This window comes from Eleutherodactylus coqui, chromosome 5 (genome assembly GCF_035609145.1).
Source record: "Eleutherodactylus coqui strain aEleCoq1 chromosome 5, aEleCoq1.hap1, whole genome shotgun sequence".
Taxonomy (NCBI): domain Eukaryota; kingdom Metazoa; phylum Chordata; class Amphibia; order Anura; family Eleutherodactylidae; genus Eleutherodactylus; species Eleutherodactylus coqui.
This window is the reverse complement of record NC_089841.1, coordinates 172843638-172863617: the sequence shown is the minus strand read 5'-3', so window position 1 is coordinate 172863617 and position 19980 is coordinate 172843638. Positions and strand designations below refer to the sequence as shown.

General features: G+C 41.8%; 1 protein-coding gene across 1 annotated transcript; it reads left to right on the top strand.

Annotated features, from left to right (window-relative positions):
- Window positions 1-13606: 13606 nt before the first annotated feature.
- On the top strand, window positions 13607-14699 carry LOC136628853 (olfactory receptor 5F1-like). The gene is made up of 2 exons (XM_066604946.1): window positions 13607-13617; window positions 13754-14699. The coding sequence occupies exons 1-2, from the start codon at window positions 13607-13609 to the stop codon at window positions 14697-14699; spliced, it is 957 nt and encodes a 318-aa protein (XP_066461043.1).
- The last annotated feature ends 5281 nt before the right edge of the window (window positions 14700-19980 follow it).

The following is a 19980-nucleotide window of genomic DNA, read 5'->3' as shown; positions in this document are numbered from 1 at the left end:
GATCAAGAGTATTGCCATCCCTGTGAGTGGGAGAGGCTGTGAGTTGAGAGAGACCAAGGGAGGAGGTGAGCGAGAGAAGCTTAGAGGCAGATGGGGAGTTGGGGTCATTAGTGGAGATGTTAAAATCACCTAAGATGAGCGTTGGATTTTCACAGGATAGGAAGTGGGGGAGCCAGGCAGCAAAGTGGTCCAAAAACAGGCGAGGAGCACCTAGGGGGCGGTAGATAACTGCTACTCGCATGGACAGCGGACGGAAAAGCCGTAGCATATGTACCTCAAATGATGGAAAATTGAGTGAGGGTACAGGGGGGATGACCTGGTAGGTGCATTTCGGGGAAAGAAGAGCATCTACTCCTCCGCCACACCTGTCATCTGGTCTCGGGGTATGGGAGAACTCCAGGCCATTGTAAGACAGTGCAGCAGGGGAGGCCGTGTCAGACTGCTGTATCCACGTTTCTGTGAGAGCGAGCAGACTTAAAGATTTAACAGTAAAAAAGTCGTGGATGGTGGGGAGTTTATTACATGCTGACTGGCAGTTCCAGAGTGCACATTTAAAGGAGTCAGGGGAGGGTATGCATGGGCTAGCAGTTGGGCTTGAGGATTTTATTAGTGAGTCAGGTAGAGGGTAATAGCTAGGAGCAGTGTAGGGTGGGCCAGGATTGGGAGAGATATCCCCAGCAGCTAGTAGCAGCAGGATAGAGAGGGTTAGCAGATGATTAGGAGATTTATGAGGATGACTGTTATTTTTGTTAGTGACATTAGGGGGTTTGAGGCTAAGCAAGAAGGTAAAGAGTGCATGCGAGCTGTGCATAGGTGAGGACAGGAGAGAGGGGCTAATGTGAGTAGAGCGCCCCAGAGGTTGGCACTTGGAAGAAGTTCTGAAACTGAGAGCAAGAATGAGAACAGAAGTGACAGCATTAGCAATAGCTTTGAAGTGTAAGGTATTTAGACAGAGTTTGTGGCCTACCTGTCTCCTACCATGTCGACCTGCCATGGTCAAAGTGTATCATACTTTCTACAGCATACTTCATACAGCATTATATTCGTGTGGCAGCCACACGCGTGGCATGCATGCTTACACTGATATTATAGTGAAAGTTTAAGGTATGACTAGGAAGCAGCTGGGAGTGGCTAATCAGGTTCCAATTGACTGGCCAGCTGACTTTAGCATTGCAAACCTAATGACCAAAAGGGGGGGGGGGGGGAATTTATTGCTCTCCTTAGATAAGGAAAGCATCTCAGCAAGGATGGGTGAAAGATGCCATTTGGGGGAGGTGGATGGCAGAAATGACTAAAAGTAAAGTTTCATTTACCGATGCAAACAGATGAAATGCAAAATACACAATTCACGGCAAGCAAGCAGCACAGAGGATTTAAGCAGAGGGGGATAGCAGAAGTTCAGCTTGGAGTGGGATGATGCAGAAATGAACGTACCGATGCAAACAGATGAAATGCAAAATACACAATTCACAGCAAGCAAGCAAGCTCAACAACAATATTTTCCTGGAAAACCCCTTTAGGGTAGACACCCACTGGCGATTTTTTCAATCTTGTGCTGCGAGAGCAAGTGAAAACACTCGCAGCGCAAGAAAGACGCTGGGATGAGACCAGGGTATCGCCAGTCTCCTCAATGGGGCCAGCGGCAGCAGCGCTAGCCCCATTGAAAAGATAGGGAGAATACTGTGGACTTCCGCTACAGCTGTCAGTCCCATTAAAAGCAGTGGTTTGTGGCAAACCCTGCAGTATGATTTTCGGGGAAGGGCTTGAAATATAAGCCCTTCCCTGAAATTCATCATTAAGTGGTAAAAAAGGAAAAAAAAATTCACTCACTCCTCCGCCGCTCAGACGCGTCCTCTGGCTGGCTCCCCAACACTGCTGTCCAGCACTTTCAGCAGGCGTGGACTTTTCCCTGCCTCCTGAAAGGGCTGTGCTGATTGACTGAGCGCTCAGCCAATAACAGCTAGTGCTAGCTATTGGCTGAGCGCTCAGAGAATTACAGCTAGTGCTTAGCTATTCATGAATGAATTTGAGCAACCCTTCTTCAGGGTTTAATGAATAGCTAAGCACTAGATGTAATTGGCTGAACGCTCAGCCAATCAGCACAGCCCTTTCAGGAGGTGGGGAATTTTAAATCCCCACCTTCTGAAAGTGCTGGACAGCAGTGTCGGGGAGCCAGCCGGAGGACGTGTCTGAGAGGCGAAGACGTGAGTAAATTTTTTTCTTTTTTTACCTCTTAATGATGATTTTCAGGTAAGGGCTTATATTTCACGTCCTTCCCCGAAAATCATACTGCATGGTTTGCCACAAACCACTGCTTTCAATGGGATAGCATGCTACACTTCTGCCACAGCTGTGACAGCTGTGACAGCTGTGGCAGAAGTCTGTTGTATTCTCCCTATCTTTTCAATTGGGCTAGCGCTGCTGCCGCTGGCCCCCTTGAAAAGACTAGCGATATCCCGGCGTCATCCCATTTTTTTTCTCACACTGCGAGGCGAATGTTTTCACTTGCTCTCGCAGCACAATAAAAAAAAAAACACCAGTGGGTGTGAGCCCCTAAGAAATTTTTCAAAAAGAATACACACCCCTTTCTCCCCTTACTATGTAAAAATATATGAAATAAGCCCACATATTTTGCATGTGGGGAAAATTTTAATTTAATAATAGAGATGAGCGAGCACCAAAATGCTCAGGTGCTTGTTGCTCGAGTCGAACTTTTCGTAATACTGGAGAGCTCGTTTTGAGTCACGAACCCCATTGAAGTCAATGGGCGACTCGAGCATTTTTGTATGGGACCGATGCTCCGCATAGCTGATGACTTGTGAAACACCAGAAAACATCAGAAAGTCATGGAAACACCACAGAAACAGATAGGGAAGGGCAGTGGCAGCATGCATGGCTGCATCTGAGGTTCCCAGGTCCCACTATTAAGCCAAAATGGGGGCAAGAGTCTGCCGTCACCCCCCTAACAATTTACTTCAGACAAACCCTCATTAGCAATGCACAACTTAGCTAAGCACCACACTAGCTGCAAAAAAAGGACAATCACTGCCTGCGGGTGACATTGCTGCCTCTTCTCCTGGGTTACATGCTGGCATTACTGTCCACCCCCCCCCCCCCCCCCCCGCACGATCCTGTGTCCACAGCGCACACAAAAGTTTCCCTGCACAGCGTTCAGCTGCCCTCATGCCACATGCTCGCTTCATAGCCACACCACCCTCATGTTTATTGATAAGCACATACTGGATGACTGTGAACGTCTCATTAATGCAGTAACGCTCCTTTTGTTTCACCCAAACCAGTGTCTCAGAAGCTGTGGTAACACGAGAGAAAATACATGTTGTCCAGTGCTGATCCCCTGACCCCAAGCAGGAAGAGGAGGTGGCATAACAAGGCCAAGTAACCATGACCGAGGTAAGACCCGCAATAGTCTGTGTGGGAAGTATGTGAGCGGGCCCAGGGTCAGGCTCGGTCCCAGCCTCCACCTTGTGTGACCCAAGGTGCCCTGAGTTACATAGCAATGGGAAATCCATGTGTCCCCACACAATTCATTCTGTGTAGGTGTCAGATAGCTCAACACCGCAAGGGGAAGTCTTTGAGTTCCTTCGGCTCGCTTATGCTGTCAGTGCACAAAGATGGTATAACACAGGAAGAAATCAGAGTGCCCAAACATGGAAGTCAGTGTATTTGTGCCAAAGGTATAGGCAGACCCCAGTAACATTTCTGTACCAAAGGTATAGGCAGACCCCTGTAACATTTCTGAAGCAGAAGTATAGGCAGACCCCTGTAACATTCCTGTAGCAAAAGTATAGGCAGACCCCTGTAACATTTCTGTAGCAAAGGTATAGGTGGACCCCAGTAACATTTCTGTAGCAAAGGTATAGGTAGACTCCAGTAACATTTCTGTAGCAAAGGTATAGGCGGACCCCAGTAACATTTCTGTAGCAGAAGAATAGGCAGACCCCAGTAACATTCCTGTAGTAAAAGTATAGGCGGACCCCAGTATCATTTCTGTAGAAAAAGTATAGGCAGACCCCTGTAACATTCCTGTAGCAAATGAATAGGCAGACCCCTGTAACATTTCTGTAGCAAAGGTATAGGCAGACCCCAATAACATTTCTGTAGCAAAGGTATAGGCGGACCCCAGTAACATTTCTGTAGCAAAGATGTAGGCAGACTAAAGTAACATTTCCGTAGCAGAAGTATGGGCAGACCACTGTAACATTTCTGTAGCAAAGGTATAGGCAGACCCCAGTAACATTTCTGCAGCAGAAGTATAAGCAGACCCCTGTAACATTCCTGTAGCAAAAGGTATAGGCAGACCCCTGTAACATTTCTGTAGCAGAAGAATAGGCAGACCCCAGTAACATTCCTGTAGTAAAAGTATAGGCGGACCCCAGTAACATTTCTATAGCAAAAGTATAGGCAGACCCCTGTAATATTCCTGCAGCAAATGAATAGGCAGACCCCTGTAACATTTCTGTAGCAAAGGTATAGGCAGACCCCAGTAACATTTCTGTAGCAAAGGTATAGGCGGACCCCAGTAACATTTCTGTAGCAAAGATATAGGCAGACTACAGTAACATTTCCATAGCAGAAGTATGGGCAGATCCCTGTAACATTTCTGTAGCAAAAGTATAGGCAGACCCCTGTAACATTCCTTTAGTAAAAGTAAAGGCGGACCCCAGTAACATTTCTGTAGGAAAAGTATAGGAAGACCCCTATAACATTTCTGAAGGAGAAGTATAGGCAGACCCCTGTAACATTTCTGTAGCAGAAGTATAGGCAGACCCCTGTAACATTTCTGTAGCAAGAGTATAGGCGAACCCCTGAAACATTGGTGTATCATATGTATAGGCGAAGGTCAGAAAAATTAGTTAGATAACAGTATAGGTGAGAGCCAAAAAAAATGGTGTGCCAAGAGTACAAGTGTACCCCTGAAAAATTGCTCAACCGCGAGGGCAGGTGAAACTCATAAACATTTTTTAAAGATACAGCTCGCTGTTGCTTAAAGGGGTTGTCTCGCGAAAGCAAGTGGGGTTAAGCACTTCTGTATGGCCATATTAATGCACTTTGTAATATACATCGTGCATTAAATATGAGCCATACAGAAGTTATTCACTTACCCACTCTGTTGCTGGCGTCCCTGTCTCCATGGCTCCATCTAATTTCAGCGTCTAATCGCCCGATTAGACGCGCTTGCGCAGAAGAGTCTTCTCCGCCCCGTCACGTGTGCCGATTCCAGCCAATCAGGAGGCTGGAATCGGCAATGGACCACACAGAGCCCACGGTGCACCATGGGAGAAGACCCGCGGTGCATCGTGGGTGAAGATCCCGGCGGCCATCTTTGGAAGAAGTTTTATAAGTTGCTGAAACGCAAGAACGGTGAGTAGAAACCTTCGTTAAAAGCCAAAAAAAAATTTCACTTTTGCCTCGGGACAACCCCTTTAATTTGTAACAGAGCCTGGAGGCAGCCTTGTGAAAAAACTGGTTTCTGTTAAAGTATCATTACTTTTGAAACTTTGAAAAATTGTAAAAAAATTGTAAGCAGAGCCTTTTTGGCCGCAGAAAAATTGGCAGTTCAGCGTGATGACATGTTGTTTCAGGAGGAGGAGTAGGAGGAGGAGGAGTAATAATATCCGAGAGTGATTGACAAAGCTAATTCCCCCTTTTTTTCCAGTGATAGAGAATGCTTTTTTCTCCGGTTGCAGCGAAAGGAATCATTAGCTTCTGCTGCTCTCCGCCGGTGGAGAAGAGAAGTCTGGGGAAATCCAGCCTTTGTTCATCTTTATCAGTGTAAGCATGTTGGCACTGGCAGTTGACAGGTGGGTTTGCTTATCCGTGATGATTCCCCCAGCTGCACTAAACACCCTCTCTGACAAGACGCTAGCAGCAGGGCAGGCCAGTACCTCCAGGGCATACAGCGCAAGTTCGTGCCACGTGTCCAGCTTTGACACCCAATAGTTGTATGGAGCAGAGGCATCACGGAGGACTGTGGTACAATCGGCTACGTACTCCCTCACCATCTTTTTACAGTGCTCCCACCGACTCAGCCTTGACTGGGGAGTGGTGACACAGTCTTGCTGGGGAGCCATAAAGCTGGCAAAGGCCTTGGAGAGTGTTCCCCTGCCTGCGCTGGACATGCTGCCTGATCCCCGCGCCTCCCCTGCTACTTGGCCCTCGGAAATGCATCTTCTGCCACTAGCGCTGTCAGGTGGGAGCTTTAGCATCACTTTTTCCACCAGGGCCCTGTGGTACTGCATCCCTCTCGTACCCCTTTCCTCTTCGGGAATCAGAGTGGAAAGGTTCTCCTTATACTGTGGGTCAAGAAGGGTGTACACCGAGTAATCCGTGTTGGCCAGAATGCATCCAACGCGAGGGTCACGAGATAGGCACCCTAACATGAAGTCCGCCATGTGTGTCAGGGTACCATTACGCAACACATCCCTGTCCTCACTAGGAAGATGACTTTCAGACTTCTCCTCCTCTACAGCCTATACACGCTGAACAGATGAGAGGCAAGCAGCATGGGTACCCTCTGCAGTGTGGCCAGCTGTCTCTTCCCCCTCCTCCTCCTCCTCCTCCCCCACCGGGAAAAATAGTGGCGACTGTGGACCGAGTAGCATGGCACCGCCACCACCATCATGTTTTTGAAAGCCTCCATTTCCACAAGCCTGTACGGACGTCCACGTCCACGTCCTCGACCCTCTACCCCTACTCCTCATCATGGCAGATTAAGAATAGAGCAGGGCCCAAATAAATTACCCCACTGTACAGCACTGACAACTGTGGCTTAATTCACCGCACACAGAGACTTGTAGATAGCGGAGGCTCTATGCTGTGACTTGAAAAAATTCACCCACTGTCTTGTGCTGATACCTAGGGGTAATTTACTGCTTGCAGAGACTTGTAGATAATAGAGGCTGTGTGGAGTGGGAGAAGACTCTAAAGCCAGTGGATAGTGCTGGTAACTGCGGCTATCTCAACGCCACCAAGGAAAGGGTATTGTGAGACGCTTTGCACAGCGGCAGAGCTGAAATACTTTGCAGTGGCCCAGGTAATATTACAGTACTGTTTAGCGGTGAGACCTCTGTCTAATGCACTGCAGACACAGAACGGTATAAATGAAGTTGTTCGCAGTAGGCTAGGAAATATTTCAGTGCCGTTTCACGGTGAGAGCTGGTTGCACGGCACAGCAGCCTGAGAACGCTATTACTGACAGGCTGGGAACAGGCCTAGATGCGTAATACAAAAATGGATGCCCTATAACTCCCAGCAAGCCACAAATATAATGCACACGGTCAGATGTAGCCCTAAGAAGGAGCTTTGGGGTTTTTGCACGGAGGATCAGGACTGTATAGTGTATATAACTTTTCCTATAGAAGTGGCTGTGCCCCAACACTCTGTGTTATGCACTGCAGACACAGAATGCTATAAATGAAGTCGTTTGCAGTAGGCTAGGAAATATTTGAGTGCAGTTTCACGGTGAGAGCTGGTTGTACGGCACTGCAGTCTGAGAAAACTATTACTGAAAGGCTGGGAACAGGCCTAGATGCGTAATACAAAAATGGATGCACTACAACTCCCAGCAAGCCACAAGTATTATGCACATGGTCAGATGTAGCCCTAAGAAGGACCGTTGGGGTTCTTGAAGACAGGATCCTACTCTAACACTTTCCCTATATCAGCATCAGCTCTTTACCCTAAACTCTGCATAATACACTGCAGACTGAGAACGCTATAGCTGAAATGGCCTGCACAGCCCGAGATGAAAAAAGAAATGGTGCACTACTGCTCCCAGCCAGCCACAACAGTAATGCACACGGTCAGATGTAGCCCTAAGAAGGACTGTTGGGGTTCTTGAAGACTGGATCCTACTCTAACACTTTCCCTATATCAGCAGCAGCACTTTCCCTAACCTCTGCCAGCGTGTGTCTGAGGCGAGCCACGGGCGGGACCACTTTAAGTACTCGGCGGTCACCTGATCTCGCCAGCTACTCACTGCTGTGGGGTGGGATAGGGCTGGCACGTCACAGCAGGAAGTGGTAATGCCTTCCCCGCATGTCTATTGGCTAGAAAATGGCCCTAAACATGCCGGGAAGGAAATGCAATTGACTCGAGTACCGCGTGGTGTTCGATTCGAGTAATGAGGCTCTCAAGTACCCTAATGCTCAAATGAGCATCAATCTCGGACGAGTGTGCCCGCTCATCTCTATTTAATAACTATATAAGAAACATGGCTGAAATTTCTCATTTTGAATATTCAGCTCTGAAAAAAATGGTATAAAATGTGACCATTGAAAACTCCTGCTCCTTCTGCAAAAAAACCCCAAAACGCTCCTTCTGCAAAAAATGTTATGGGGCTTTGAATACTGATACAAACATATTTATATTTTTTAAGTGTTTCTATTCTGCAAAAGTAGTAAATGAACATGTAATCTATACAGAGGGGTGTGGGTTGGCGGCTGGATGGAATGGCTATTTTGTGCAGAGTACCAGAACCACTCTGACCCAAAAAGGACTTTACAGCAGCAGAAAAAAAAGCTACATAGGCCTTACCTGTTGCTTATACCTCCAGAATCCCACGGAGGGGAAAGTGGTTGGATGTCAAAGCAAGCAAAACTATGAATCTTTTTTTTTTTGCGGTCCCTGGATTGAGACCAAGATGGTGTTGCCGGAAGCTCACCGGGCAGCTCTCCTACATTAGAATAGTTGCAGCGCTCACCCAAGCACATGGATTCCTTGGAGCGGCATATTCGCAAACAGCAAGGCTTTCTTTTCCAGCCATGAAGGAAAGTCCATTGAAGCTAGATAGAAATCTTCTCAGCAACAACATCATCATCATCTACTTAGCCACATAATGACTTATGTGGCCTCTACACCCTCTGCTAGCCAAGAAGAACAGAGGCAGAAGCTGGATACACCAAAAGGGCCATCTGACGCAAAGGTGTGCGATTCATCACATACTCATTTTAGTGGGCAATTTGGATGATATCCTTGTAACTTATACATCAGTAACAGATACCGCCATGAAAGCCATGTTGAAAGCTTTGCAAGTCTCTATACAATTTAATTTAGCTAAACTTATCCAACCTATCAACTTTGTTATCACTGAAGTAGAGTGCAGAATCAATCATGTGGCAACAATCTCATTACTGAATGCAGATATTAAGTTCTATGCAAAGCTACTGGCTTCTAGATTGGCACCTGTTTTTTCAACAATAATTTGGAAAGACCAGGTAGGATTTGTGAAAGGTCACCAAGCATCGGTTAACACCAAGTAGAGTTTTACATATCACGCACTTCAAAATTTAAGAAAATTCCTGTAGCCTTGTTATCTTTAGATGCTGTAAAGGCATTTGACTGCATAAATTGGTTATATGCATGTATGGTCTTCAGCAGAATTGGTTTTGCAGGGGTCTTTCTTTTAAGCTATACATGTATTGTATTCTAATCCCTTAGCCTGAGTCTTTACAAACAGGGACTTATCAACAGAGTTTAATAATATGAATGGCACTTGACAGGGCTGCCCATTGTCCCTATTAATATTCATATTATCTCTAGAACCACTAGCCCAAGATGTTCAAGAAAATTCTTTACTTAAAGGATCCAAATTGGAGATAGTACTACGCTGATGATATTATATTTACTTTAACAGACCATATATGTTGCATAGATACTGCACGGAATGCTATTAAAGAGTTCAGCAATACCTCTTACTATAAATTAAATATGCAATAAACTTAGTTTTTGCCAATAAATATTTTTAAAGATACACTACATTATCTTCAAATTAAGTAATCTTTTGACTGGCAATTTGAGAGTATCAAATATCTACATACAACAATTGCCGCTTTATAAAAAGATTTATATCACCATAACTTAGAGCCCATGCTAAAGGTATTACAAAAAGAATCTCAAAGACTATATCTAAATTTGAAATATCATGGTTAAGAGGGATAAGAACTCAGACCCGTCAACCCAAAAAAATTTGCAAATGCACTAGCGGATGCTGGCCTGGTGGCATGATTTGCAGGGCTATGGTGGGATGGAACATGGCACCATTGTTCAGGATTAGAGGACTTCTAATCCTTTCTATGAAGTTGCAAACATAAACATAGAAGTATTTGGTCTAATTGAATAAGGGAGTGGTTTGATCAGGTAGCAAGAAGAAAGAGGACCTGTGGTTGGTAGAATAGAATCCCTTTACAGGTTGGACTAGAGTGACAGTATAAAAGGAGGAGTGGGCGGCGCTTGAATCTGTCTGGAGTGGGAGTCTAGAGAATCTGAAGAGAGGAGCAGAGCTAAGGACATAGGAGCCAGTGCAGTGGGGGGACGACAAAGTGTGAGTACTAACATCATCTACATGTCAGGAGAAAGAGAGAGAAAAAAAAAAGAGTAAGAGACCTACAGCAGTGAAGGATTACTACCATTGGGGGAGAGAAGAGTCAGGGCCTAAGACTAATCTTAACAGGACAGAAAGCAAAGTCAAGAAAAGACAGAGTAATTTAAATTCAATTCCAGATAATCTCAGCTAATGCAACTAAGTAGAATTCAAATCAATGTCTGTTTCATCTTCAAGGAAAGCAAAGTGAATTACTGAATTCACCTCAAAGTCAAGTAGAAGTAATTTGTATGCTGTGCCCTTATGGAAGAACTCTCTCTCCAATAAAATGTTCAACCTTTAAACCTGACTCCTGGAGTTCCTTTCCACCAACCCAACATTTGCACTGACATACGACACTACATCCTCCAGGGGAACACAACTACAACCCCCATTTTTTATTTATTTCTCCCATTTTTAAATTTATTATTTTTGATCGGAATGGGTCCCTACCTGTATACAAACTCATGTCACAGAAAAATAACACCATACCCTATCCAACTCCGTGAGTAGCACCTTAATTAAGGACTGCCATTTAACACTGTGCAGCACTGAGCCATACTTAGCGTCCTTTTGAGCAGGTCTATGCTTCCACAGTTAACACCTGTGGTCTTGTCATCTGATAAAACAATGGAACATCTGTTCAATTTTAGTAGTAATAGCAACTGGCTCCTCTCTGAAGCTCATAAGCATTCCTACCAAAATATTACCCAGGTTGGGACCATTGAGAAGATCATCATTTAAAGATACACCATGATGCTTGACACTTGCATCGATCACTACCTTGATCTACTTAGATTTTCACAGGGCATATACTTCAAAGGAGGGAAGTTACCCTCATTCGTCATGTTCTCGCAATTGTGAAATATGCTGTCCATAATGTCCACAAAACGATACTTAATTTCAGGATACTTTATTAAAGTTTGCTGCAGTGAATTGAATCTAGATGATTGGTTGTTTAGAATCCTGGACCTTGTAGCATGAAGGGGTAAGGGTACAGCAGTTAGATTTTTCTTTGGCGAATCCACTGTCAATTTATTTAATATACTCTTTGTCTTCAATGGATAAGGACTCAGAATTTAGTACTAAACTGAAGTTGATTTTCCCCTTTCAGTTGAATGGGTAAAGTCTGTTGTGAATCCATATCAAAATCTGCATCAAAAGCGGCATCAATGGTGTGAATTTTTGACATGGAAATGCCACTGATTTTGGTATGGATTTTCTGATGTGTGAATGTATCCTATGCATTGAAACACACAGTGGGATTAGTCATACGTGGACAAACAACAGCCATCTGCAGGAGCAAATGGCCACACAATATAGCTGGTAATTTTGCAACTGCTGGCTGCTGCAGGTAGGCATGATTTGGCTGTGTTTGACCATTGTATGCTTCCATCCTTAGTGTGGGCTGCTACTTATGGGACAGTGCAGTGTGCTTGCTCCCCAAGCTAAAGTTTGCCAGCCAGCCCCAGCCCTTAATGTTATAGAGTGGAATGCAAACAGTAAATTACATATTTTTATAAAAGGGGTAGAAACAAGAGAAACCAATGTAGTTAAATACAAATGTAAAGTGAGCAATAAACAACAAAAATAGCTACAACCTTAAAACACGGAACAAGTACCACAGGAGACGAAGCACCATCCCAACATATTATATATATATTGAAATTACATAAATGGCCCAACATGTGAATAAAATGGATTGTGCTAAAACTTTGTTTTGAAATGCAACTTTTTCAGGAAAAGCAAGGAAATCACAAATGTCACTGCTTAGGGCGCTTTTGCATAGGCTAATGAGTGCTGTTTGATCTGTACTTATCAATAAGATTGGTGCTCCTTTAAAAGGCCTTTACAAACAAAAGATGAACAAGCATGATTAGTATTACAATAATGGATGCCAATGGAGTTCGTCCAACATGTGTCCAATAACTGAGAAAAGAAGAGAAGAAAAGGGACCACATATATGCTAAGAACATATACCAATAGTAAAATTATTAAAAATTCATTCACATGCAAAAAATGAGTACAAATAGCGTGGAGAGAAAGACAAAATCATTAAAAAGCCATGTTCAGGACAATTGTGTAATCAAATGAAACCCCAGCAATAATGGGGAACAGAAAAGACATGGTAACAAAATATAGCATACATTGGATGGCATAAGTATGTTACAGTGAATTCCTCCAGGGAAATAGCATCACATAATAACCTCACATTATATGAATCATAGAATGGTAGAGTTGGAAGGGACCTCCAGAGTCATCGGGTCCAACCCCCTGCTCAGTGCAGGATTTACTAAATCATCCCAGACATATATTTGTCCAGCCTTTGTTTGAACGCTTCCATTGAAGGAGAACTCACCACCTTCCATGGTAACCTGTTCCACTCATTGATCACCCTCACTGTGAGAAAGTATTTTCTAATATCTAATTTGTGTCTTCTCCCTTTCAGTTTCATCCCATTGCTTCTAGTCTTTCCTTCCGCAAATGAGAATAGGGCTGATCCCTCTGCACTGTGTCAGCCCTTCAGATATTTGTAGACAGCTATTAAGTCTCCTCTCAGCTTTCTTTTTTGCAAGCTAAACATTCCTAGATCTTTTAATCGTTCTCCATAGGACATGATTTGCAGACCGCTCACCATCTTACATTATCAACTTAAATACAATGTAACCTAAAATAATAATAATAATATCAACTTAAAATACAAAAAGAGATGAAAATCAATGTGACATGGTAAGCATTGAGATGAAACAATACGAGAAAGCACCTAAAATAGTATGTAAAACATCAGGAGGTATATCTATTCATAGAACTATGTCAAAGAAAGGAATTCCCCACATGTATCTCTAGGCCATGGGCAGCTTCATCATGGGAATTGGTGGTAAGAGTTTTTTAAGTGCTTTCTAGTCTTCTTTCATTCCCTGTGCTGATTGGAGGTTGTTTTAGAGGTCAGACCCCATCAAACATTGAGAACCTTTTAAAACTCTCTCAATAATATTTAGGTTTGTATCCTATTTTCTATTCTATTCTTAAAATAGATATACATACTAATTACTATAATGAATTCCCTTAAGTTACAATTATACCCTTCTGAGTTCTAACATATGAATAAAGGGCAGTGTGACAAGCATTTAATGAGCACTTGAGTTTTGAAGTACAGTATATTCGAGCCACATTACACGATGAAAAATACGACTGTAAAATGTACATGTAGTAATAAAATACAAAATGGGGACAAGGTAATCTAGATTTTTGTATTCATGTTGTGTTACCTATATATTTTTGTATATGCAGTACATACAAAGTTTTAATGTGTAGAAAATGTAGATCACCAATTCTGTTTACTACTTTTATCTATATTTTTACTCTTTCAAGTTTCAGGATCTGGGCAAAGAAAAATCTTACTTACGAAGAAGAATTTATTCTTCTGGGCTTGGTAACAGCCCCATTGTCACAAATCGTTCTTTTTGTGATGTTTTCTGCCATTTATGCCTTAACAATCACTGGAAATCTCATCATAATTGCAATAATTAAACAAGAATCTCATCTACACAAGCCCATGTACTTTTTCCTAGCTAATTTGTCATTTTTAGAGATCTTCTGCACTTCAACTATTACACCAAAAGCTCTAAGAAACCTTCTTCAGGAGTCTAAAAGCATTTCTTTTGTGGGTTGCTTCACTCAGATGTTTTTCTTTGTTGCTCTTGGAGGTTCTGAATGTGTTCTCCTCACTGTTATGGCTTATGATAGATACATTGCTATATGTCAGCCTTTATTTTATTCTACTCGTATGAATCCTTCTTTATGTGTACAACTGTTGTGCGTGTCTTGGGTTATTGGATTTTTAAATTCCCTTGTGCACACTGTATACACAGCTCTGTTACCATTCTGCAAGGATCACTTAATCCGACACTTCTTTTGTGATATACCGTCACTGCTGAAGCTATCTTGTAGAGATACTTATTCGAATGAGATGGTATCTACTTTTGTGGGGGGAATTGTGATTGTAGGTGGCTTCATGTTAACACTTCTCTCATATATTTATATTTTGAAAGTTGTACTAAGAATTCGAAGTGAAAATGGAAGGCAAAAAGCATTTTCCACATGTGGGTCCCATCTAGTTGTGGTTACTATATTTTTCGGGACAATTATTGTCACATACCTGCTTCCAGGATCTAGTTCTTATAATGAACAGAAAAAGGTGTTGTCTGTAATGTACGGTGTTATGACTCCTTTGATCAACCCAGTAATTTATAGTTTCAGAAGTGCAGATTTTCAGAAAGCTATTAACAAAAGGATATCACAGAGAAGGTTTAGATAAACATTTCCGGGTGTCATATATGGGGTCCGCTGACTGCCAAAGCAGAGAGAAGCTATGTAATCAGATTATCTTTATGAAGCAAGCTCTTTAAAGGGGTTGCTCCACTTCCAAAATTGATGACCAACCCTTAGAATGGGTTCACAGAGCACCGACTATGCTGAGATTATGTATTTGCTTATATGCATGACAGTATGAAGATGGAGCTCCATACTGGATGTTGTGCATGATACAGAGCAGATCTGCATGTTCTTATACTATCATTGAATAATTTAGATTAACCCACATCACAGGCCTCTCACTAGCCAAGCCACGAACCTACTGTACACTGATGAGGGGCAAAAAACCCGAAAACAGCTGTATGTGTATGGTTTTCTGACTTGTGGTAATTCCCAATCTTTGTATTAAAGACTTGTTTAAAGGATCTGACATTGACTTGCAGGAATGCTGCCATGCAATAGGTGGCACTGCAGAGGTATTGTTCCATCTTCCGTATTTGCATATATTTCCCAGAGAAGCTTGCATGGCCTTATAAGTCTCCTCACTCACCTCCTAGGTGTCTCCACACACCTTCTAGGTGCTCTCCTTAAGAAGAGATGATACCCTTACTGACCCATGTCATAGGCATCTCACCAGCCTAGCCAGAAACCTATTGTACACTGATGAGGGGCGAAACCCCCAAAACAGCTGTATGTGTATGGTTTTCTGGCTTGTGGTCCATTCCAAATCATTGTTATAAAGACTTGTTTAAAGGGCCTGACATTGATTAGGTGCTGCAGCAAAGGTATTGATCCATCTACCTTATTTTCATAATTTAGATTAGGTTCATACTACTTTAAAGCTGATGGAATTTACATGCTTTGAAAATCACTCTTGAATTATCAGAACAAGCAATGAATCAACACATTTTCATAAATTACACTTATAAAGGTATGAAACTAGTTTGCCAACTATATCATAAGGGTTGTTTTTCTTTCTCTGGATCCACACGGCAGGATAATACCTAGAACTACATTGTCATATGTTCAATCTTTCTTGAAGATGTAATGACACAACACAAACAATATCATGAACTGTTAAAACATATAAGGATGGCCTTGCACACAGCTTTTTTTTTTTTTTTTAAAAGACCACTTTTAATGGTATTTTTTCTATTGATTTTTATGACTTTTTAAAGCAAAATGGCAGTGGCAGATGTTAGTTAGAAGTCAATAGGGAAATCTCAAACACGCTGCAAACAATGTGTTTTTTTGGTGCCAAAAAACACCCATTTAAAAAGCTTGTAAAAACGCATAAAATTCATGCCAGAAAAAAGTGTGTGAATGAAGCCTTAGGGCGCCCACCCACTTGCGTTTTTTTTCACTGCGAAATTCGCAGGTTTTTTTTTCTGCAGGGGGTCTATGGGACTTGTAATGTAAAAATCGCGATCGCGCAAAATCGCGATTTACCGCGATATCGCGATTTTGCGCGATCGCGATTTTAGCTTTGCATGTCCCATAGCCCAAAGACCCCTGCAGAAAAAAAAAACCGCTGCGAATTTCGCAGTAAAAAAACGCTAGTGGGTGGGCACCCTAAGGGCGCCCACCCACTGGCGTTTGCGATTTTCGTGCGTTTTTGCCGCGTTTCCCGTGCGTTTTTCGCGGCGTTTTCGCGGCTTTTTCGCGCCTTTTCCATTAATTTCCATTGACATTCATGGGTGCATTAGGAGAAAAATAAGGACACATATGCAACTGACAGTTCCTATGTTAAAAATCGCAACGCACCGCAAAAAAAAATGCCAGTGGACAGGAGTACATTCAATTCTAATTGCTCTTGAGAAAAAACGCAAAACGCAAAGAAAAAAAAATCGCCAGTGGGTGGGCGCCCTTAGAGTAGTTCGCTTGAACAAATTAAGAGGTAGTCTAGGAATACCCATCATGCCATGTCTGCAAGGGAAGGTGCTCTCCCATATGCAGCTACTGCCATGATCCTATCACGGTGTACATTTAAACCATCTACAGTATATTTGCTTCTCTTGTACAGTTGATGTTTGAGAAAAGTCCAGGATTGGTCTGAAACTTCACATGAGATTTTCTGTGATGTCTCAGTGACAAATTAATAAATATATTTCGCATTTATTTGATTGCTGGATTATCTTGCTTATAAAATTATACACCCCCAAAAATGGAGTAAAAGGTATCATAAAGGCGTATGTGCCATAAAACTGTAAGGATAAAACAACAGCTCACCCTGCAAAAACACTCAAATACTTACACAGCTTGATTGACCGAGCAGTTAAAACATTATGACTCTGAATATGACAATGCAAAAGTATTTTTCTTTTATCAAAAATACATTTATTGCACAGAAGCAGTAAACAAAAAAAAAACTATATAAATTTGGCATCTTCATAATAGTACTGACCCAACGAATGAAAAAAACATGTCATTTAACCTGCGGTGTAACCGCCGTAGTAAAGAATTTCCTACTCTATGTATGGAAGGAGTATTTTTGACTCTGTGTATTTAAATATTCATAACAAATATTTAGAGGTATTTTACATATACTCATAGCTTGGAAATCCCCATCTTACACCTAATAGAGGCTAACACTTAAAATTATTCCTAAATCATGATGTTAATTGTCATGCACACAGCACACACACCTGCTTGAGACCTACAGACTAAGCTGGTATCCATGTATGGCCAGTTTAGTTGAACACTGCTTGCATTCCACAGATATGCAAGGTTTTGTTGTTTTTGACATGAAGAGGTATATCGCAATGGATTTTTTCCACTAATTCTGAAAATGACGTTCAAAATTCTGTATTATGTCAGGTTGTTTTTATAAATCACGAAAATGTGTACAAAAAACATATTTTTTAATGACATTCATATATGACAAAGTTTCTAACGTGTGAAAATGCAAACATACCTAACATTTACCACTTGGCTTCCCTTGAAAAGTCCTTGTTTTGGATTTTCTTCTGTGTTCGTCTGTACGGTCTCTTTTTAACATCCAACAATAGTCGGCCATCATATGTGCAGTCCACTTTCCCTGATCTCTCTTTTCCATCACTTCTAATCCTGATTAAAGCGCTCTTCCATAAAATCACCAATATTGTAAGGAAAGTAATTTAGATGAGCATGAAGAAAATGAACTTTGACTTTCATGTTGCAACCAATGAGTTTTTAGTATTCCTACATCTTGTCAACTAAAATGGTGTAATTTCCAGGTTGTCTCATATATATTTTCCGCCAAGAATTTGTGGGCCTTTAAAAATGACAGCTTTGATTTTTTCAGAATTGATTGATGGAAACTTAACACCAAGGTACTGAAAGCATTTACTGTCCCTGTTTAAAGCTGTCATGAATTGTTCCATTAAGCCTAGTTTTATGTGTAACGGTGGCAGCAGTATTTTTGAGGGATCAACCAGTGGAAGTGAAACAATGTTTTTTTCACCAGGTGTGAAGGTACTTCTGACTGGCCACTGCTTCTGAATCCAATGTTCAGTCCTTGCTCTGGAGTCCCATTTAGACAAAAAGCAAGGGAAATTTGGTGTAGCCTGCTTGTTGACTGAGCAATATTGTAATCACTTTGAAATCCCTGCACACAGACCATTCATGCAGCTTGTACTGCACACTTTCCAGCAGAAATGTAAGGTTTTCGTATGTCTCTTTCATAGTCACAGAATGTACTACCGGAATGGATGGATGTTAGTACTGTGTAATAAAATACCTTTTAAACTGAATTTGCTGGCATCTATGAACAACCACCACAATCCTGAATTCTGATTAATGTTGAAGTATTTCATGACTACCAAAATGTCTCGACAATATACCAAATCGCTATCCTCAGCAAAAAAAAAAAAGCAATTCTGCTTCTTGGTGTCTTTTCCAGGAAAATCTGGTATTAGGACCCAGTAAATTATTTTCATGCAGTCGTGATCCTGACAACTCTGATGCGTCTTTAGGTAAATTCAGATCATGAATAAAATCATTCAGTTGACGCTGGGTAAATGGCACTGGGGTTTTCATCCTCCATACTGTCTGGTTGGTACATCTCATCACTGGTATCACATGAAGAAACAACAAAACGGTCATTATAAAGGTGAGGTATGAGTCATAGTGGAGTGCCATGAGTATTCACCATGGCAGAAAAGTTCCTAAATTGACTATTATATATCACTGAAAGGAACCACTAGTTATAAAACATAACCTTTATTAGTATTAAGTTACAAAATAGCGTGTCCATGTATATTATACCGTTATTTTTTCAAGTGACCTGAGGCCACCACAAATTAAAATGCAACTGGGTTGAATGATGATATCTTGGTACAGACAAGAAGACACTGGTCCCTTCTATAGCACCAATTCATAGGTATGTATCCTTATAGCCATATGAGGGACACCACAGATCGCCTTGCAGTTTGCGTACCTAAACCCTCATCATTAAACAAAGAGGAACTCTACATTTAACCTCCAGTTGCAAGGGATGCATAGATTGCCATTCCCTGATAAATATGTCTAGTTAATAAACATGGGTAGCTGGATGTTCCAATCTAGTGTGTGCTTACACAATTATTCTATCTCTCTACCTTCATATGCTTGCAGGCAGAGAGACGTATTTTGTTTGTACAATTATTCTTCGGCTATATATACATGTAAAGCATCACCCACTTAAAGACTGATGCCTACTCACACCACATACACAGGATTTAATGTTCTACCTTGGTTGTGTTTAATGGCTCATATCCTTCTTGACAACCACTCAAAACATCAACCTAGGACTTTCTTATTTGTTTGTTTGTTTATGCTTATTGTCTCTAATTTGGGACAATGGCTTTCAAACCTGACATTCATCTGCAGTAGAGTAGCAAATGCTTATAAGATTACTTTCTCTCATGTTTAGGCTTTGAGTGCGGAATATCCAAACGCGATACAGATAAATCAATTTCATTCACGTAATCAGCTATGTATTTATGTTTATCTATTCCTTCCACATTCATTCCATCCCTCCAGAGAACATTTCCACACGTTACAAATGTTGTCATATATAAATGTCATTTTAAAAAATTATGTGTTTTTTTTTTCGTTTTCATGATTTGTGAAAAAACCTGACATGATACGAAAATTTGAAGGTCATTTTCGGAATCTGCAAAAATAATCCCTTCCGATAAACCTGTATATTTAAAAACACATGTGCGGTGTCTCTCTAATACATAAGAGGAAGACTTTGCTTTGCAACACTTGACAGTGTAAAATTAATTGGATAACTTTGTAAAAGTATCATGCAGCATCATCCA